Source organism: Strix aluco, chromosome 2 (assembly GCF_031877795.1).
Source record: "Strix aluco isolate bStrAlu1 chromosome 2, bStrAlu1.hap1, whole genome shotgun sequence".
In the NCBI taxonomy this organism is placed as follows: Eukaryota; Metazoa; Chordata; class Aves; order Strigiformes; family Strigidae; genus Strix; species Strix aluco.
Window position 1 is genome coordinate 38,232,828 of NC_133932.1, and position 22,912 is coordinate 38,255,739.

General features: G+C 44.0%; 1 protein-coding gene across 2 annotated transcripts in view; it reads right to left on the reverse strand.

The window, feature by feature from the left end:
• Positions 1-2,444, reverse strand: part of DSCAM (DS cell adhesion molecule) — a 476,243-nt gene extending 473,799 nt beyond the window's left edge. For both annotated transcript variants that reach the window (XR_012621906.1, XM_074814395.1), the window contains exon 1: positions 2,325-2,444. Coding sequence is in view for 1 of the 2 variants with exons in the window: in XM_074814395.1 (XP_074670496.1) it covers positions 2,325-2,367 (43 nt within the window). In the remaining variant the exon portion in view is untranslated. The remainder of the gene's footprint in view (positions 1-2,324) is intronic.
• Between the last annotated feature and the right edge of the window lie 20,468 nt (positions 2,445-22,912).

Genomic DNA, 22,912 nt, shown 5'->3' on the forward strand with positions numbered 1-22,912 from the left:
AGAGATACATTAAAATCTGAAGTCTTTTAAAAATATTATTCTCTGACTCTTGACTCCCATATGATAGTCCAAATAAGTGTTACTAATAAACAAACCAAGTTATTCAGTCTTAACAGGAAGGTAGGTGCCAGTTCCAAAAATTTTCTTTAAAAAGATCCTAAAGACATCTTCATTTTGACATCAAGTATGATGTCAAAAACAAACACACTTTTTAAGTTGCAAAGAATCACTGAACCATCCACTACATATTTCTACAATGCTTTTGTCTTAAAATATTACCATACACAAACCCATTTTATTTTAGCAATCTAGATTCACAAATGTACAGAGGTTGCTCTGTGGCAATACAGAATCTATGCAGATGCATCTATCATTTACACGTTATACTATTAAAGCTAGAAAAATCTTTGGGATACAAATTCACGTTTGACTGCGATCCAAAAACACATGGATACTGAAAGTGAAATTGCTACTGACTTCATAGATCAAGGAATAAATGAAAGTGATTTTCATAGTATTTCAACCTCATAAAGCAAAAATTACTCTGTTCTTCAAAAACCCCTGGAAGGGGGACTAATTAGCTTAGAACATAAAATTTATAGCATCAGTACAGTAGACCAAAACATATGCCTCTTCTTTTTTCCAAAAGATACAAGATTTCTGGACAGAAACAGGGTTCTTTCCAATGCAAATCTAATTTTAAATGAATAGCGCCGGTAAGAGCATATAATTTCAGGCTGATTCTGTCTGTCTTATTAACAGCAAATCTCTCCCTCCAAGGTATCTGGCTGAAGCAGATAGAGAGAAAGGCACAGCACTGCCTGTCAAAAATAAATAAATAAGTAAATAGATAAATAAATAAATAATGTTAGAACTTGTTGCAGCTGTGTTACTGCTAGAAGAAATGCAAAACTTTAAAGTTTATAGTTTGGGGCTTTTCATTAATTTCGCAGTCTGTGGCACTCAGAAGATGAAAACGTTTTAAGATAGCCCTAAATACACACTTATGATTCACCTCCTAATTTATGATCTATCCGGCTATTCGCACTGGACTTGCCATGCCTGTCAATGTATTTTCTCATCCAGCGTATACTTAAGAAGACGTGAAGGCACCCTCATACTGCATTCATTCCTCATGCTCTGCTAGAGGTTCAATTATTTGTATCTTCCAGGAAAATCTCACACTTTGCCCTGTGCTTCTCTCACATTCATTCAATACAAAAACCATTTTCCTATTCTACCTGCTTTGCCTATTTTGAGAGCTGTGCATTTAATCTTTCCGATTTAACTGTCAGGATGTAATGCATTACAGGCAAGGCTATGTTCTCAAATCTGAGAAGAAGGAGGCAACGTAATACAACAGCTAGAATCCCAGACCACAGCATAATTTGTTTTCTGTCCTTAAAACTGCAATATTAATGTGCATTTTAATAAAAGTTATGCAATTTAAACATATTTTCATATACAACATGGTTTTCAATCACATGTATCTAAATGTTCCTGAATACCCCATCTACTATTAAAAAAATCCAGAAACTACAGTAAATGTTTGTCAATCAAAGAGTTGGCAGAATGAAAAGAAAAAAAAAAAAAAAGGAGAGAGAACGGGTTTACCCCTATTCTATCGCTACTCTAATTTCCCCTTCCTAAGTTTATACTTGACTGAAAGAGTCTTCAAAATTTTTAGATGATGTAATGCTTATCCGTGCATATTTTTACATAAATGAGTGAGAAAAAAATTCAGAGCAGGTACCTTTACAGTGAAATGATGAAAGGTAAACATTTTTAAAATATTACTTCTTAAATATATAAAAAGAGAACTGTTAGGTGAAAGCACAGGGCAATTAAAAAAAAAAAAAAAAAAAAAAACAACAAAAAAAACCCAAACAGAAAAAAACACCACACCACCACAAGACGTAAAAGGAAGCAATATCTCAATGCAAACGCTTCGGATGAAAGCCCTTCAAATTATCCCCGTGTAGTCGGACAGATTTATACGGCACTTAGCAAAATTCTGTACTTTTCCAGCCAAGAAAGAAGGAAAAAGCACCTCTCCCCCTGTCTCTCCGAGCACCGTCTTATTCCCAATGAGGCAGACATACAGCAGCGTGGCTAGGTTATGGGCTGTCACTTTGCTAGGTAAGCTAGTTTAAATGATTACAGAGCAATTTCGCCCTTCTCCTCACGGCTGCCGACAGCCAGCGCGACGCTTCAAACACAAAAGGCAGGACCGCGACCCGCTCCCCTTCCCGGCCGGCAGGAGGGAAGGAGCCCCGAGGCGGGGAAGGGGAAGGAGCCCCGAGGCGGGGGCCGGCAGCGCTCACCATGCGAGATGCTGTGGAGCAAGGCGACGGCCAACATCCACATGCCCCCGCCGCTCCCCGCTCCCCGCGCCGGGCTGGGGCTGGGGCTCGGGCTCGCCCTCGCCCGCCGCGCCCGCGGCCGGGCCGGAGCTGCCGGGCAGCGCGCAGCGGGGCCGGCCGCCGCCTCCCTCGGCTGGTGGCTGCTCGGAGCCCGCGGGGCCGCTCGTCCGCCCGGCGAGCGCCCGGCTCGGCTCGGCTCCGCTCGGCTCGGCTCCGCTCGGCTCGGCTCAGCCCCGCCTGCAGCCCCGCGGCTCCGCCGACTCTCGCCGCCCGGCTCTCGGGCGGGGGAAGGGGCGGCCGGCGCCGGGGGCGGGAGGCGGGGGCGCGGCGCCCAGGTGCGTCCTCCGGCTGCGGGAGGCGCCCGCAGGTTGGCGGGGGCAGGGCCACAGGTGACGGCGTCCTCCGGCGCGGGCAGGGCAGCCCCCCGGCAGCGGGCAGCCCCCCGGCAGCGGGCAGTCCCCCCGGCAGCGGGCAGCCCCCCGCCGCGGCCAGCCGGCTCCTCACGCACCTCCCCGCGGGCCGGCGGCGGGCGGGCACATCGCTCCGCTCCGCTCCGGCGGCTCCGATCACAGCGAGCCCGCTGCCCGCCGCCCCCGGCTCCCCGCGCGGCGGGGGGGGAGCCTTGACCCCAGCCCTCTGCAGCCTCAAAGCACCACCGAGTCGCCACAGTGGAAAAACCCAAGCCCAACAGAGGAAGGCAGCGGAATATCCTGCCTCTCGGTAGTGGGCTGAACCGCGTCCGTTTGGCATCAGCCGAGTTGTATATGACTAATGTATTGACAAGTCGCGGGGGGGGACTGGAGGAGGGGGCCCTTCTGGAAGGTCGCAGCCCAGACAGGCGAGAGCATCAAGTAATTGACTAGGATTCTGTGCGAAACTGAAAGAAAAAAATCGGTCTATCTACAGTTCCCGGTGCTTACACAGCTCCAGATACTGTTTGGCCTTTCACGTGTTTCTTTTTCTGTGGTAACAAATTTTTTCCCTCTGTAGCGAAAGAGTAAATTACAGTCTCTCTAACTAAAAGCAATTTCTGCATCTATTCTTTCTTCACATCTATGATGTGAAGGCTGGTCTAAAAGGAAAAAGAAAAAAGAAAAAATATTACATAAAGAGCTTAAAAAAAATCAATATTGTGAAATACATAACAGCATTAGGGCAACTCTGAATTTAAGCTGTAAGATGAAAAGAAAACACAACAAAGCAATAAGGAATCTCAACCTGCAGAATCCCCAGTGTATTACCAAACAGGATCGCCTCACATTTGGGGGTCTTCACAGGACATTTTTTTTTTTTAATTGCTTTATAGCACCAGACATTGCCATGCTGCCAAGACTCAGTCCTGTGCACTGTAATGAAACCTGAGAAAGGATGTCCCCCAAGACATTGGGATGAACATGTGCAGAAAGCTCAGCAAACACATCTGGACTGGGAAGAATACCTGTCTCGAGATGTTTCTAAAGCCATAGAGAATGGACCAAAACGCACTCCCAAAGCATTGTATAAGGCCCTTCATTCTAATTCTTGAGAAAACCGAAGTCACAATTGAAGCACAGTGAAAGCCATCATGCAAGTGCTTAGTTCCCTGCATCTCATTTTGGCTGGGATATCAGCCAGGAGAGACTGAAGCCCTGAAGTGAAAGCAGGAGAGATGAGACCAATATTGGGCAGAGACTAGCTAGCTGCTCATGGTTGCCCTTAAGAAGAAGATGTGGGTAACCAGGGAAGCTGTTCAGTGGAAAATAGCATCTGATGCTGTTAAACAACAATTAAAGAGAGAAGTACAAATGTCTTGAGGGAGAAAAAAAAGGAAAAAAAAAAAAAAAGGAAGTTTGCTTTTATGCTTTTATTGGGAGTGAAGTTCTGTTAAAAAGGACAATACTTTAATCTCTTTGTTTAGAAGAGAGCTAGTGACTAGCAGAAATGCGTAAGTATTCATTTGAGAGCCATTTTGGAGAAGTTCATGACAGATTTGTTCAGGCAGCTCTTTCAGAATTGCTTTGTTTCCCATTTTGAAGCCCAAAACATGTTTAGGGCTTAAGAGATACAGTGCTACACCACATAGAATAAATATACCGTCTTCTTGTACCTTCCTACCTCCTTTACTCATCTACATAACTCTGGTAGCCCTTGACAAACTTCAGTGTCATTTAAAGCAGTCTCAAGCAAGTTTCTGTGTTCAAGTTTATTTAAAACAACAACAGCAGCTGCAGACTAAAAGACTAAGTCTTTAATTTGTTCTTCTGTGGCACCAAAAGGCACGGGACCAACTTTCAGCAGGTATATAACATTTCTTAGCAATAGCCAGCCAACTAGGCAGCGTAATCATAGTCCTGAGCTAGGTTTAAGGGGGGGGGGGGGAAGGCAGGACACAATTTTGCATGAAAGCAGGGTTCACTGGTTCTGCTGCTCAGGGAATAACTTGACTGAAATATAAATTAAACAATCTGTCACAGTGGCGAAACAAAACTATATGATAACTTCCACACAGAGTACATGAAATCAGTCAGAATGCTACTTTTCAATTCCGAAAAATCAAGCATGACCAAGCTTCAACTGCAATCAAGAGTAGTTAAGGTCATCAACCAAGGAGAATCCCCTTTTATGCTTTTTTGGTTGTTTTATTAAAATATAATGTGCTAGAATAAGTTACTGGAAATTATTCTTTCTAAAACAAATTCAATCACTTTCCAGCAAGGTATCTCAATTAGAGTTTGCACATAATTATATCTTCTCTGGAAAAAAAAAAAAAATCCTACACAACTCTTACTGTAACTGTGATTAAGGGTCAAAAATCTTAAAACAGGCTTAAACTGAGTTCTTAAACTGGATTTAGATCTTGTACTGGTTGCCTGTATCAGGTTGATCATCCTTGCTTTCTGCAGGTACCACACAAACTCTATGAGGAAGATCTCTTGAAGTTTACAGAGATATGGCAACAATACACATCAGCTGATGATCACCCTAAATGTATCTCAGGCACTTAGCATTTCAGATTACATTATACTGCAGGAAGCACAGGGCAAAGACTTCTGTATTAGGACCTCACTGAAACCCCAATGCATTTGAACCATCTGATTCCAATGGAGCATCCAGAACATCAGTATACTTTCTGAACATCAGTACACTTTCTGACAGTTCTGGCCACACACATTCAAGTTGCCCCCCAAGCCACCAGCATGAAGTACATACAGAAATACCACTAGCATGATCAGTCTGACAACAATCCGCCCAGCCACCAGCTTTTAGTTAAGCACAATATTGCAGTGCATGTACATCATATTCCCATATTAAGTGAGCAGACACACAAGAAATGACCACAGCAGACCAACGTGCCAAATAAAAGAGGGATGCAAAGTGCCCTTGTGAAAATTAAGTATGTTACGATTCAACTGGCTGAATATTTCACATTCCCATATTGGAAGATGATGTATCTGGTCTATAACTTCTGTAACCAGTCTTGCAGGAAAATTCGTTTTTCAAAGAAAAAGATAAAATGGCCTGTCTACAATAAGTCTGCATTGATTTGGACTTTAAAAAACAAAGGAGTCTTCCAAGGAGAGACTGGGCTGGGAGCAGCTGCAGTAATTGGTTCTATTCAGATCATGGATGGTTTCATAGGGGCTTTAGGGAACTCAGTCAAATATCTGCCATTGAAGCATTCAACTATTCAAACAGAGCCCTTCATTGTCATTCAGGACGCAAAAATCTCATTTGCAATTTCAGCTTTGAAAATGGTTTTAAAAGTACCTGAGGGAAGAAAGAATGGGAGGGAAGCAGAGAGAAAGTGAAGAGAAAGCATGGTGAGAGAGGAAGTTCTCAACGGTCAGAAGACCTGGGGAAAAAAGTAATAAAAAATGAACATGCATGAAACCAGAATCTAAATAACTGATCAGCCCAGTTTCTGGAAGAGATGATACCTTGGCTCAGTCATCCCTCAGTTTCTAAATCATTCTGTGACTCCTCATTATTGACCTCCTTCCCTGACTGTAGTCTTCTTGACTATGTTCTTTCAGCTTAGCTATTTGAAAGAAAAATATTGGTTATTGGTTTGTAGACTAGTTAAAGATAACTGCTAGGGACTATCAGCTAAGTAAACTAATTTCAGTTGTAAATTTAGTTATGATTTTCATTTTAATAAAATTTAATAATGTTTTCAGTTCTACTGAGAAAGGAGTTGTAGTCCCAGTTAGCTTAAAAACAAAACCAAAGCAGAAACATACCATCCTGAGATAATAACAAGAAAGGAACAAAACCTGGAACATTTCAGTAAGCAATTATTTTTTCCCCCTTTTAATGAGAATATGTGAAGAGGCACCATGCAAAGGATTTGTGAATATTTGGCTGAAATAAATACCAGTCCAAAGCATTCAGATCTCAATCTCTGAACCAAAGATTTTCTATCTTCTTTCTGATTCGAATCTACTTTAAAGCTGAAGATGACAAGTTTGAACAACTCTTCCCCAGATTTTCAGGTAAACTAAAGTTTTGTCACTGTACCCATAATGAAGGAAGATAAACTCAAAGAGTAATAAAGGGACCAGGGGTTAAGAAGGAAAAAGGAGCAGGAGTGGGAAAGCTTTTCAGTAGTTTCCATCGGTCTGGAAGCAGGAGAATCAAAAGCCTTGTGAGAACAGGTTTTCCTCACAAGACTTCATGCCCGATTTGATACTGGAAAGATTCAGATAAATGTTGAATGCTTGTCAAAACCAATCACTAAACCTTCTGATATTCACTGGCTACCAAGCTTAATGCTTATATCTACAAGCTCACAGTCAGCCATTTTTATCAAAGCAAGCTACAAAAATTAAATATTTTCCATGAGACACTTAAGAATTTAAAAGCAATTTCTAGGTCTATAAGTACCATTATGAAGATAGGAGTTAAATGCTCTGTTTATTACTATGATGCTGGGAATACTCAAGATGGACAAACAAAATCTAAACATCTGCATGCAATTACTTGTAAAAGCATCTATACTACTGATACCTATCTAGTCCACCTCCAAAATAAAGAGAGTAAGTACAATTTTCTTCCTATACTTCATCTGAAGCCATTGACTACTCCAAGCTGATAATGTGCAAGAATATTGTTACCTGGCAAAAAATGTGCTCTCTCGCATGACCTGTCCTTACAGTATACACACAATTAACCGTTCAGTCTTGATATGCTCATGAATTAAAGCAGCAACTTTCAAAACAGTGTAGATGGCTTGGTACACACAAAGCTTGAAAGCATAAAATGGAGATTTTTTTTTTTTTTTCCCCTGGCTGAAGTTACTCTTTTCTTCTGCAGCTTGTTCCTGGGATTCCAGTGACATCTGAAAGACATGAATGCGCAAGCTTATCCCATCAAGTGGTTCTGCGAGCACAGAATCAGTGAAAAAAATAATTTCCTCTGGATATTTGGTCAGAAAACTGAAAATCTAGGTGGATTCTCAGATGTCTATTACTTCTTCCAATGGTTTTGAGTGGGAGTGGGATTAGTCTCTCTGTCCTCTGCCCAGGTGAATGTTTATGCACTTACACACTTACAAAAGCAATGACTTAATTACATTCTACTTACACCCACCTAACAAATTGATTGAAACTGGCCAGCAAGTTCAAAAGTTATAAGAGAGAAGGAGGAGAGGAGCTGACAAAGACATTTCTTAGAAAACCATGCTAGAGTAAGCATGGAAAAATCCAGTATGTGGGAAGGATTTTAAAACCCTGTGTATGATTCATGTTTTCTTGAGAGAATACCAGATTTTTCTATTTAAAACAACATCATCAAAACATAGGGCAGTGATTTTTTTTTCAGTGCTGTAGATGACTTCTTGCATTGCACCTTGAAAACAAACAGAAAAGGTAAGATTCTTGGCTGTTTAAAGAACTGACAGTCAACTAAAGGAAAAATATTCCCTTTCAGAGGGGAGAAGCCAGGAGAAATATTTTTTTTAATTTTCACATCTTTATACAGACAACTTTGTTCTTACCATAGAAAATACTGGGGGGGTGTGGGGGAACATATAAAGTAGCTAAAGATGAAGGCTAGGAACACAGCATATCAGACAACTGTCTTGGGTGAAAACCTGGGCTCTCAGAAGAGCAGAAAGGCCTCTCGGTGCTAATTGGTTCTTGTAAGAGAAGGTAGCATAACATGACATACAAGCATTATGGTGCTGAAAGTATCCATGTAAAAGTCTCCAAATAAAGATGAACTAACACCCTTTGTGTGTCTGATGTATCTATAAAGACAATGCAAGACATTAAAGACCACAGCACTAAATTATTTTAATGCCAAGATATGATGAAATGAATTACATGTATTGAAATCATATGCATAGCTATGCCACACTGTACATAACAATGTTGTAGCATGAAAAGGCTGAGTCAAGAGTACTATTTCATTTCTAAATCTGATTTTCCATTATTTGGATTAGGAGTCAGAGCCTTTTAACAAGAGATCTAGGACTACTCTGGGTTTGGATACAGACATGTATATGTACACATAGCTGCTTCTTATTAAAAAGAAGTGGTAGGGGGAAAAGAAATTTGAAAGAATATCACAGCTTCAACAAGGCTTTTTTTAAAAAAAGAATGATGGTTTCAAAGCTCTGCAGACCTCTCTTTAATAATTGTTACAGTGCAATCCATTAAGTACTGCAATTATGTGGGAAGAAGGTTATCCCTGGTCCTGAGCCAAATTCTGCTCTCTATTACCTGCCCAGGATGCCAGTGGCTTAAACAGAATAGCAACCACATAAACAAAAGAAGAATGGATTTATTGGGAGCCAATACCCCACTGACCAGAGACAATATGCAGAAGGCACCAGGAAGAGCAGAGCTCACCATGCCTCAGAAAACACACAGTGTCCTCTACATTCTCATCTTCCTCGCATGGCTCCCACCTGCTTCCAAGAACTGATGAAGAGGCAATATCTCTGCTTGCAGACTGCTGGGAGCAGATGTGAGCATGGCTCTTCCCAACCTCGGTGCAAAGGAGGGGGCCGGGGGGGTGGGGGGGCGGGGAGCAGCAGAACCGCAGAGCAGCTGTGGAGCAAGGAGGCAGGGTTGCCAAGCAACAGCCTACCATAGGGGGGGTGTTAAAACGGGGAAAGGAAACTGACAAAAATTACATTTCCTCATGTGGGGCAACGGTAGCCCTTCCACCTGCTTTTCTTCCTGCTTCCAGTAAGTTACGGGTGTGGATTTGGCCACAAGTGTCTCTTGCATCATAAGCTCCAGTCGGCTCTTCAAGGAGGTTGCAACAGGGAGAACCATAACAAAAACTTCCTTAGCCAACTTGTCATGGGTAATACAGCAAGAACAGCAGCAGGCAGTCATAGGTTCTCCAGACATCCTGCCCCAGGACTCAGGAATACAAAGTAAAAGCAGACCTTCCCCATTCACACAACTGCATCAGTGATGTTCCTTCTGGTACACCATGGCTTGCCCTAGAGAGAAACATGCACAACGTACAGGAGATCTTTTCCTTCATACCATATAGACTTTCTGTGTGACACATGGAGCCTCTGTATTATTTCCATATAAAGGTCTTGCTTCTATTCACAGAATCACAGAATCATCTAGGTTGGAAAGGACCTTGAAGATCATCTAGTCCAACCTTTAACCTAACATTGGCAGTTTCCAACTACACCATACCCCTCAGCGCTATGTTGACCCTACTCTTAAACACCTCCAGGGATGGGGACTCCACCACTTCCCTGGGCAGCCCATTCCAACGCCTAACAACCCGTTCTGGAAAGAAATACTTCCTAATATCCAGTCTAAACCTTCCCTGGCGCAACTTGAGGCCATTCCCTCTTGTCTTATCACTCATTACTTGGTTAAAGAGGCTCATCCCCAGCTCTCTGCAACCTCCTTTCAGGTAGTTGTAGAGGGCAATGAGTTCCCCCCTCAGCCTCCTCCTCTCCAGACTAAACAACCCCAGTGCCCTCAGCCGCTCCTCGTACGACATGTGCTCCAGACCCTTCACCAGCTTCGTTGCCCTTCTCTGGACACGCTCGAGTCATTCAATGTCCTTTTTGTAGTGAGGGGCCCAAAACTGAACACAGTAATCGAGGTGTGGCCTCACCAGTGCCGAGTACAGGGGTAAGATCACTTCTCTGTCCCTGCTGGCCACGCTATTGCTGATACAAGCCAGGATGCCATTGGCCTTCTTGGCCACCTGGGCACACTGCTGGCTCATGTTCAGCTGGCTGTCAATCAACACCCCCAGGTCCCTCTCTGACTGGCAGCTCTCCAGCCACTCCTCCCCAAGCCTGTAGCGCTGCTGGGGGTTGTTGTGGCCCAAGTGCAGCACCCAGCATTTGGCCTTATTGAAGCGCATACAGTTGGCCTTAGCCCATTGCTCCAGCCTGTCCAGATCTCTCTGCAGAGCCTCCCTACCCTCAAGCAGATCAACACTCCCACCCAACTTGGTGTCATCTGCAAACTTACTGAGGGTGCACTCGATCCCCTCGTCTAGATCATCAATAAAGATGTTAAACAGGAATGCCCCCAAAACCGAGCCCTGGGGGACACCACTCGTGACAGGCCGCCAACTGGATTTAACTCCGTTCACCACAACTCTCTGGACTCAGCCATCCAGCCAGTTTTTTACCCAGCAAAGCGTGTGCCCATCCAAGCCTTGAACAGCCAGTTTTGCCAGGAGAATGCTGTTGGAAATGGTGTCAAAGGCCTTACTGAAGTCGAGGTAAACTACATCCACAGCCTTTCCCTCATCCAATAAGCAGGTCGCCCTGTCGTAGAAGGAGATCAGGTTTGTCAAGCAGGACCTGCCTTTCATAAACCCATGCTGACTGGGCCTGATCATCTGGTCGTCCCGCATGTGCTGTGTGATGGTACTCTGGATGAGCTGCTCCATCAGCTTCCCAGGCACCGATGTCAAGCTGACAGGCCTGTAATTTCCTGGATTATCCTTCTGACCTTTCTTATAGATGGGCATCACATTGGCCAATTTCCAATCTGTCGGGACCTCCCCGGTCAGCCAGGACTGCTGGTAAATGCTGGAAAGCGGCTTAGCGAGCACTGCGGCCAGCTCCTTCAGCACCCTCAGGTGTATCCTGTCCGGTCCCATAGACTTGTGTGTGTCTATGTGATGCAGTAGGTCACTGACTGTCTCCTGGATTGCGGGGGGGTCGTTCTCCCAGTCTCTGTCCTCTGGCTGAGGAGGCTGGATTCCCTCAATACAACTAGTCTTGTTATTAAAGACTGAGGCAAAGAAGACATTAAAGACCTCAGCCTTCTCCTCATCGCTTGTTACCATGTTTCCTGCCGCATCCAGCAGGGCATGGATACTCTTCCCGGTCTTTCTTTTGCTGTTGACATACTTATGGAAACATTTCTTGTTATCCTTGATTGCTGATGCCAGGGCAATTTCCAGCTGGGCTTTAGACCTCCTGATTTCTGCCCTGCATAGCCTCACAGCCTCTTTGTAATCACTGTGAGTGGCTAGGCCCTTCTTCCAAAGGCTGTAAACTTTCCTTTTCTCCCTGAGCTGCAACCAAAGCTCCCTGTTCAGCCAGGGGGGTCTTCTCTGTCGCCAGCTTCTCTTACAGCACCTGGGGACTGCCTGTTCCTGAGCCATTAACACTTCCTTCTTAAAGAGTGCCCAGCATTCCTGGACCCCTATACCGGTCAGGATCGTCTCCCAAGGTATCCTTTCAAGCAGGTGCCTAAACAAGACAAAGTCAGCCCTTTTGAAGTCCAGGATGTCAGTTCTGCTTAGCCCTCTCCTGGCCTCTCTAAGAATAGAGAACTCTATTATTTCATATATTCTGTGAGGCCATAAACATTTAATGGCATGGTATGGCATCAGACGAGGAGACCTTCACAAAAGCTTTAAGCAAGAGGTATTCTGGTGAAAAGGGACCATCTAGGAGAGGGGATGGAATATACGAAGATAAAAATTCCTGACAGCTCATGGGGCCAGACCACAGATACTGGAAAGACTTTTATGGAGGCTGACCTCAGGGATCCCAAGCCCTTATCTGCAAGGACAATCTACCACTGAGCCAGCTCCTCATAGCCATGCACCACATCTCTCACCAAACCTGGCAACTGGTTCCAGTTGCAAAGCCTTGCAGTGCTGTGCCTCTTCCCTGGTGCAACTGGATGTTTTTAGGTGTAGTCACAAAAAATAGCTGTGATCCCCCTCTCTTGTTAATCCTTTCTTGCCTGTCCACACTTTATACACGTTACCACAGATCACTAAAAAACTGTGTGTTAACATACCACTGTACAAAAAAATTTAACTCCATAATGCATTTTCTACAACCTATCATTGTCCGCGTTTACAGAAAACAGAAAACTATGAAGGAAACTGCATTTGCATTTACTTTTGAGTACAGAAAATAAATTTTACTAATGCAAATTGTTCACAGATAAGATAGATACATTCTTCATGTTTTTCAAGTCATGAAGTCATCCAGATAAATACAAAAGGTTAAAAACCAGACACTTTGCTCTCTCTCAGCCAGGTACCTAGGTCCCCTTTAATAGTTAAAACAGAAGAGTAAGCACATTTAAGAGATGATTTCTCCCATCTTAAAGTGGTTGTCCAAAGTAGAACAGAAATTCTACTCTGGAAGTCCCTGTTCCTCTCTCTCCATTTATTATGTGGAGAAGCTAGAGTGACTCGCACCATAAACACTTTAAATTAAGCGAGATGAGCAATGTCCGTAGCAGCCAACTGTTGCCGTGTTTTTAAATAGCAGCAAGCCCACAGGCAGGATTTGAAGGCAGCTAATGGAGATCTTGTCTTTTGGGGAGAAAATTCTTTCACAAGAGCAGAAAAGTACTTGACTGTAAGTCTGGCAAACAAGTGGAAATTGATATACTGGTTAGAGATGGAAACTGACTCCAGGTACTTCATGGGAGAAGTCTGGTAGGGCAGTGCTATGAAGGAACTCATCAGTAGAGGAGAGCAACATGTGGCAGAGAGGCAATGGGATATTCTGTCCAGTGAAGGGTTTCACAGTAAAATGAAAGGCTGGGGAAACACGAGTGACAGCAGTATATTGGACTGGTAGCAAAGGAGAAAAATCACAATTGTCATGTCATCACTGGTGACAACACACCTGGAGTACTGCATATCCATTCTGGGCTCCTCAATCCAAGAAAGACACAGACATATTGGAGTGAGTCTAGGGAAGGACCACAAAGATGGTTAAGGGACTGGAGAATCTCATACATGAGGAAAGGCTGACAGAGCTGGGACTATTTAGCCTGGAGAAGAGAAGGCTCAGGGGAACCTTAGTAATGCATAAAAATACCTGATGGGATGGTGTAAAGAAGATGTAGCCTGACTCTTCTCGGTGGTATCCAGTGAACAGACAAAAGGCAATAGACACAAACAGAAAACAAGAAGCTCCATTTAAACATAAGATTTTATATATATATAAAAATAAAATTTATTTTTACAGTGAGGTTGGTCTAACACCAGCACAGGTTTCCCCACAGAGTTTGTGGAGTCTCCATCCTTGGAGGTATTCAAAACCTGACAGGACACAGTCCTGAGCAACCTGCTGTAGTAGTTAACTCTGCTTTGGGCAGTAGGGTTGGTCTAGAAGTCCCAAGATCAACCTCATGGATTCTGTTGCAAAACCACTGACTTCATTCTCCACAGAGAAGCTGATCTGGGTCCAACACAGACTGGTGCTGCAGTACTTCTCATTCATTTTCATTGGGGGTTGTTTTGTGGTTGGTTTTTTGTTTTTTTTTAAAGTATAGCCACCTCTCAAAAGTGGTCTCTTCACCATCAACACTTATTTTTAGATAATAGTGGCTCATTTAAAAAGCTTACATTTACTAACAGTTACCACAGTGGGTTTTCTCTGAGTTTAAGTGCTTATAAAGAGACTGCTACTAAGCAAACAGCATAAACATCACCTTTGCAAGAGACAAAACAGGCAAGTAAAAAGAGCTTGCCTGCCTTACCTGGAAAAGACTGCAGTTTAGTGGAGTGGGAAGTAGGTTGAAAATGCATTTTCCCCACTACTCTGGAATAGTTCTTCCAAAACCACAGACAAAACAAATCCCCACATGCCACCCCACACCTCAAGATACAGAGGCGGCCTGCAGGCCACAGTTATATGGAAGGTAGGACTTTGGTTGTTGACACATGGCACAGAACGCCGATGGTCGTCTCCAGAGCAAATAGGGATGCCCATTTTATGCATCCTGTTTTATACACATTTATCACATCCTTGCTGATTCATCTCTCCTTAAGCATACTATTTCCTCTCTCCCCACCTTATATTCCTCTCACACAGAATTCCTTCTTGCTTCTGTCGTATATACCTGGATCCTGTCTGTTTCTGCTATCTCTTTGAAATGATATGACCAGAACACAATGGGCTTTAAGCATTTTTTTAGCTGAACATTGAGCTAGAAGTCTTAAAAAGATACACCTGTCTTGCATAACATCTCCTTTCTGCCTTACACAGCACTGTTGAGAGAATAACTCCTTACTATTTTGGTCTCCCTGCTTTTGCCCGAGACATGGACATAAAAAACAAAATTATGCTTAATTGGTTACAAGTCAATAAACAGATTGAGAAGATTTTCTACCAAAATAGGTTTATTTTAAAAAATAACCCAAAGAAAATGCTAGATGCTGAGGCAGAACATATTCCTCAGGGGCAACATATGCATCAATACTCCATATGATATGATATGATATAAAACAAGTACTTGATTTCACTTGACTGAATACTGTGTTGTTTTCCTGATCTGCAAGTCCTCATTTCAGTTACTGTTGCAAAGGTATTTCAAAGCTGATTCACTGAATTTCACTAACTCTTAAATTTAGGTATAAGTTTAAAGCTGATCAAAAAGTTAATTGACGTAATATCTCCTTTTTGGAAAAAGCTTAATTCAGTGTATTTGAAACATTCTGCTGTATAACTTCAGAATTTCAATACAGTTTCTTGACTAGAATATTACAATAACTAGCAAATTACCATAACAAAACAATTGTTTAAGAATAGGAAAACCATAACAACCTGATATTTTTTTTTTCAAAAAAAACCAAAATATGGAGTTTGGGTTTACTGTCAGTTTAGAACTGAAGAAAATTATAACGTTAGCATTTATCATTAAATTTCTGTTTTTCAAGTAGTTTTAATTCACATGTCAAGATCTTCGTCTAGCACTGTAAGAACAGGTTTTCTAAGTTTTCATTTCTGTTTCTAGATTTTCTTCTGGATACATGCAAAAAGAAGTCTGGTGATCTCACTTTAAGCCCTAACAGATAATTATCATAGACCATGGCAGACACAGATCTCAGCACTCGGAGTTTTCAAAAGTGATCAGCAGCTGTTTCAGGTCATGACTGATGGGAGTTGGCAAAGCTTTGTGGGAAAATGGCAAAATGCCTCCATGTATGCGTCCAGCTGAAGTGTTATAGACTTTTCACATAAATAACAATCAGATTCTTCCAAACAAGCTTTAACAAGATGAGGGGGGGAGGGGGGGGAAGATGTTAAGGGACATCTCATTTGTCTTCAATAGTTCATATTAAGAGATAAATTCTCAAGAAGTCAGTACTTCCTAATCATGAAACAGAATTTTCCTCCATGCCTTAGAAGTCTACCCCAACCATTTCTTGTACCCAATATACTTTCACGACTGCAATAAATATTTTTAAAACCTATTTCTAGATTCAGTTTCTTGGAAGATATATTTCTATAAGGATTAATAGAAGACTGTTAGGTAGAACCCACCAGAAATAACACATAGAGCTACCACATATAACCTTTTAAACACATAGGAGAGCACAAACTATGACATTCCAAGTACCATATACATTAGTTTCCTATGCAGGGTGACAAATGCCATAGAGCTAGCTATTTCTGTTTCAGAAGAACATGTTCCATTGCCAAACGGAGTGGGGGGGAACCGACGACAAGGGAAGAAACGTCCTTAGTGCCCCCCCCCCCCCCACCTCCTGCGAAGGTTGTTATGATCTTTGTAGAAATGCTGTTAAGTTACGGGCTGTCACTTTGCCAGGGAAGATGGTTTAAATGATTACAGAGCAATTTCGCCCTTCTCCTCACGGCCGCCGACCGCCGGCGCGACGCGTTCAACACGACAGGCACGACCGCGACCCGCTCCCCTTCCCGGCCGGCAGGAGGGAAGGAGCCCCGAGGCGGGGAAGGGGAAGAAGCCCCGAGGCGGGGGCCGGCAGCGCTCACCATGCGAGATGCTGTGGAGCAAGGCGACGGCCAACATCCACATGCCCCCGCCGCTCCCCGCTCCCCGCGCCGGGCTGGGGCTGGGGCTCGGGCTCGCCCTCGCCCGCCGCGCCCGCGGCCGGGCCGGAGCTGCCGGGCAGCGCGCAGCGGGGCCGGCCGCCGCCTCCCTCGGCTGGTGGCTGCTCGGAGCCCGCGGGGCCGCTCGTCCGCCCGGCGAGCGCCCGGCTCGGCTCGGCTCCGCTCGGCTCGGCTCCGCTCGGCTCGGCTCAGCCCCGCCTGCAGCCCCGCGGCTCCGCCGACTCTCGCCGCCCGGCTCTCGGGCGGGGGAAGGGGCGGCCGGCGCCGGGGGCGGGAGGCGGGGGCGCGGCGCCCAGGTGCGTCCTCCGGCTGCGGGAGGCGCCCGCAGGTTGGCGGGGGCAGGGCCACAGGTGACGGCGTCCTCCGGCGCGGGCAGGGCAGCCCCCCGGCAGCGGGCAGCCCCCCGGCAGCGGGCAGTCCCCCCGGCAGCGGGCAGCCCCCCGCCGCGGCCAGCCGGCTCCTCACGCACCTCCCCGCGGGCCGGCGGCGGGCGGGCACATCGCTCCGCTCCGCTCCGGCGGCTCCGATCACAGCGAGCCCGCTGCCCGCCGCCCCCGGCTCCCCGCGCGGCGGGGGGGGAGCCTTGACCCCAGCCCTCTGCAGCCTCAAAGCACCACCGAGTCGCCACAGTGGGAAAGGAAGCAAGGCCAAAAGGAAAGATAATTGCGACCCGGTTTACTGTAATATATAACGGTATTAGTAGTGCCAACGGTACGTGCGCAGAAAGTGCGTACTTCATCGTGATCGATGCCTTCTAGATGGCACTCTGTAGGGACCAGCGGGAAAAAGTATTAGATTGGATTTTATGTAGGACAGTGTTTACTTGTTTTTAAGGACGTTTGATCAGTCGTAGAAAATTGTATTTTTAAAGGAAGTATCCTGACTATTGAGCTTTCTTACCTGCAATATCCTTGCTGAGTTGTAAATCTTTCAGTGAATGGAATAGCTTGATTTCCCATTTATACATGAGTCAATGAGAGAGCGTTAGAGCTCTCCAGAATGTAATATTTTCTCCTAGGCAGGTGACAGCGCTAGTTTGGCTTGAGATCCAGACCACAGATCCTAGACCCGGATCCTGCAGACATTTAGCTCATCCTCTGCATTGGAAATACGTGAAACATCTTCTCTTTAGGTGCTCACACAGCTGAGGAGCAGGTTAAGCTAAAGGGATATTAAAAATTATTTTCCTTAGAAGGGAACTGTAGTCATACTGGCAGCAAAGCAGAAGCAGGCCTTTAAGGTGGACTCCAAGGTAAGATAGGAGTAGGTTTGGGAACATCATGATGTGCAGAAGAGGCTGTATCAACAAACACCTGAAGTGGTTATACATGGAGCTGAACAAGAGACTGGGATAAAGGGGTAAAACTCTGCAACGGAGCAATAGCAACAACAACAACAACAACATATGTGGAAGATGTAGTACTTAAGAAAATGAATAAGATAAGATAGTAGATGCAAAGTTCCTGAAGCTTTTAAAGTATGGAATTAGTTATTGGTTTAACTTTTGGACTAGCAAGAAAAATCATCTTCTGGAATATATCTTGCAAGGAGACAGGTCAGTTCATGTATACTTGGACAGCCAGAGAGTAAGCTCTTGCAGCGATAGAAATGTCTGCAGTGGAGAACAGGACACATGATGTGGTTGGGGGGGAGGGAAATGGCAGATCATGCTTACGCTGAGTAAAATGCAGCACGTTCTGGATATGTGAGGTGCGAGAGAGAGACCTGTCAAAAGCAAACTCCAAAGTACGGTTTGGAGTAGCTGTAATGCTGGAAATGTTGTTGGCAGTGACAGAGAAAGGGGAGGGAAATTAGAGACAACTGAAAAGATGGGTATGATCTCAGTGTCAATATGATTAGCTTCTCAACAAGATATTTAGAGACGTAGCTGAATGATTTATATATACTCTCTATACATGTTGTGGGCATATCTGGCAGGATTTGGGTAGCAGGGGGCTGCAGGGTACCCTGTGTGTGAGGAGACCAGGAAGTGCCTCATGCTGATCACAGCTGGGTCCAGCCAGCTCAGAAATGGGCAGCACTGACCCATCGTGCACCAATACTGCAGCCAGTCAGAGCAGCTTATGATTCCATCTCTTCAGGCAGGTTTTAGAAAGGGTGGTTGGGGCAGGACACACAAAAGGAGACGTGAGAGGAGGTGTGCCTCTGAGGAGGCTGTGGCCAGTGAATCAGTCACACCGGGGCAGGGACACCCCCGAGGGAACTGCAGCCCGTGGAGGAATTCATGCCAGAGCAGAGGAAATGAATAAGAAAGAAGAAGCCATGACAGAAAAGGGCAAGAAACAAGGAGTGGCAAAAAACCACGCTACACACTGACCCCAGCCTCCTGCGCTGACCATTGCATCACTGAAGGGACTGAGTGTAACCTGCAGCAAAACAAGGGCAGGGAGACTAAGAAGGGGGAAGAGAGGCATCTGGACCGAACTTGAGTCTTGGGAAGGAGGGGAAAAGTGTTTCCTTAAGTGTTTGTTTAACTGATTGTCTTCTTTGTTTCTCAGTACCCAAATCAGTGACTAAAAGTTTATTTTCATTGGCAATAAATTAAATTAAGTGAATTCCCTGAGTCGAGTCTTCCACTGACAATGTATTTGTAGCCCTGCAAGCAAATGTAATTCCTCATAATACCTGCTGAAGAACTGCTGGAAAAAAAAAGAAGAAGAAAAGGAAAAGAAAAATCATCAATTTTCAAATTGAGGCAAACTGCAAAAACACTGAATTAATTATTTGTAAGATGCTAAACATGGACTCGGTTTCCTCTTGCTTCTTATGGAAATTAAATACACAAAAATATCAGCAAGCTTTCTATAGAAAAATACCATTTTCTTTATTATAGGATGGATAGCAGGAATCTTGGATCCAGAAACATTTTCCTTGGTATTTTGCATATACTTTCCTCAAAAAGAAATAGTGATCAGTTGTGAGACAAATACTCTTCTCTTGATGTGAAATGATCAAAATGGCTTGCTAAACCAACAAAGGGAAAAAAAACCAACTTGTCAGATGGCTTAATTGTTTGTTCTTATATTAAATATTTTTGCTGTTGGTTTTCTAATTGTATAACTTGGAAGTTCTACTGCAAATGCTTTCAAGCAGACAAGTAGTGAATGTCTAGGAATGTATCTTAGTGCTAAAACAGGATGATTCTGCACTTTTTTTTTTAATGAGGAGAGGATCCTTCCAAGTTCTCACTGTCTTTGTGCCCACCATTTTTCTTGGGAGAGACTTCCCAGTGGTCTTGCTGATGCACAGTCTGACTCTCCAATAAGCATTCTTGAAAACCTCATGCTGCTTGAGTAACATCTGAATATGTGGGATCCAGCTGCACAGGCAGTTCTTTGGGCTTCCTCAGGGTGGATAGACAATAATGGTACCTCTGTCACGAAGAGATGTGATCCAGACTCTTCCTCATGACTTACCTTAGATAGTTCTATTGACTTCTCAGAACTATGTCTCAACTCTTGACAACCTTTCATACATTTATCTTCCACAGCTTCCCTGTGAGTTTGGAGTGTGTTGTTATTCTCATATCAGAGAAGTAGAACTGAAGCACAGGGAAGCCAAGGGCTAATCCACTAAGGGTACTGAAATAGTCAGTATTGCAAATGCCAAATTTTAAGTGGGCTTATACATATTGGAACTCACAACCTTATGTAGTACCTAGTATCCTGGCACTTCATATAGAAGAGCTAGGTATTGCAGAATGAGATTCAGGGAAAATAAGTAGAGAGGCACGTCAAATGATGAGAAACACCTAAAAGAGAGGTGCCCTAACATTCACTGGGCTGTGGCCTGGAGGTGCTTATTGGCTGAGCGCTGACACCTCATCAGTCGTCTCTCAGGAGAAGCAGAAGAAGATACAACTGACTTCTGCACTTGTTCTACGCCCAACAGGGAGAGACCTGGGTTCAAATTACTCTCTGACAAATATTACAGAAAAGGTTGATCCTAGTTACCCTATCTTCTTTGTGGTAGTTCACTTGCCTAGGAGACTTACACCCTGCTCATATTTTTTTCCAAATTAGTACTTTTCCATACTTTCTTCACATAGCAAGACCAAGGGCAACTTAAAAGATGTCATATAATGCCATAATAACCTCATCTTCTCTGAGGCAAAATAGTTGGAGTCCTTCTCCAAAGAAAGCAGGGATGTACCGGAATACGAATCTCCCACTTTCAAAGCTGGCTCTCTCAGTAATTGAGTATAGGGTGGCAATGGGGGCAAGAGGAAGGACACTTCCTCTGCTCCATTTCCATACTTCTGTTGGCAGAAGTGCAACAGACTAACATATGCTGGGGAGCAAGTCAGGGTTTTCATGTCTCCAGCACCTTCAAGACATGAGCATCTTCATGCATGCTCTGGGGCAGGAAAAGCCAGGAGGTGACTGCAGGCATATCTAGTCCTACAGTGATACTCTGCTGCTGAAATTGTTTTTGCACAAAAACATAGAGCAAGATACATAATAACCTGAGAACTTATAGAGACTCTTCCACTCCCTGTGATTTTCTAAACATAATTTTCAATTTCTAATTCATTAAAACCTCCTCGTAGTTTGTTCTCAAGTCCTTCTGTCGTCTGCCTAGCACTTTCTTTTTGCTGAAAGCATCCAAGTCATTACAAATGCAAGTACAACTATATATATCTCTCTAATACTATATATATTGTTATGGAGATAGTTCTAAGAGATAACATTATGAAGGATCTTATGAAAGATCTTATCTTCATGTGAAAGCTATTTTAATACCTTACCAAAGGTAACTGGGGATCAGTTTTGCCCTCTGTAATTACTTAAAATCACTGCAACCTTCTCTTCAGGCTGGATGAACAACATGCACTACTGTTATCTCAGGTATTCTTGATTCTAAATCTACACATGTTAAAAGAATGAAATGTGAGGAGCAGGGAGGAGGGAAAGAAAGAAGACAATAGAGAACGAAGGATAGTCCATACCCAGCTAACTTCTCCCTATGTCTGTATGTATTACAATGCATTTTAATTGTCTATTTAGTTATTCCCCAGGATCCTTCCTCGCAGAGATTTATGCCATAATTCCTGGATTCAAGACCTCTTCAGAGGGATAGGAACATCTGAAACCTGTAGCCAGCTGGAACAAAAGCTAATTCAATAGGTGAACAAGGCACCTTTCCATCCCCAAATGAGCATGTTTTCAGCAACCAGGTTCATGCTCAAGGCTGTTGTCTTTCCCCCTCTCCCTAGAGCGTCTGGGTCTAGTTAAATGTGTCAGCATGTGACAGGTTGTGCCAGGGTCTCTCCTCACATCCAGGCCAGCTGAAGTTCCAAACAGGCTCATGTTGAGCCCTGCCATCTCACATTCAGAAAATGGTTACACAGATGATAAAACACAATCTTGACAACAGTTTATAACTAAACATGCAAAAGAAGCAGGTGTAATTTTAGAAAGACCTGAGTTATAGACCTGAACAGCAAGTGGCAGGTGCACACTCTCAATCAGGGATGCTGATATAATTTCTGCCAAATCTTCCAGTTGTTTTCCTCAGTCTTCATCAGAGGATCAGCAAGCTGGCATTTATCCAAGTCCCAGCCTCACTTAGTCTCCAACCAGATTGCTCATTCTAAGTATCAGAGTTGGATTAGATGAACATCAAAGCTAGGTGTTGTAAGTAAGCTTAAGGTAGCACAGCCTGTGCTTTTTTTATTTAACTCATCACCCTAGCTGCCTTAGCTGCACATTAAACATACAGGGTGGGGGGATCACTTCAGACTTGTGACTTCTCATCAAGCAGACCCTCAGGACAGGTGAGGAACCGCATGGTATCATTCCCCGTGATGCCATGAAGCAGCAATGTGATTTTTGCTAGCATTTCCTAAATAAATTTAAAAAGGCTGCATCTGCTATACCAAGCTGGGCCAAGAAGTCTAAAAAACCCCCAAAGACAAACAAAAATCCCCCACTGTCATCTCTGCTTGACCACTACCGATACACACAGCTCAGTTTCAGGCTTTACCCAAGCTTGAAACAGAATGACCAGTGTCTTTCATAGTACTATCACTGACATGGGAAGGTTATCTCAAACCAGGCAGCATTAGGTGTTTGTCATGAGGAACTGCTGCTGAGGTGTTATTACAGCTATAAATTACAGTGCAGAGTTGACTTTCTGAGTATGCCTCAACCCCACTTCCCTTTATCATCTCAGAGAACTCTTCAGGTTTTTAGAGCTGTGTCTTACCATGGTTCGTCTGTGGAAAAGAGAAAGAAAGACTCAAAAATAG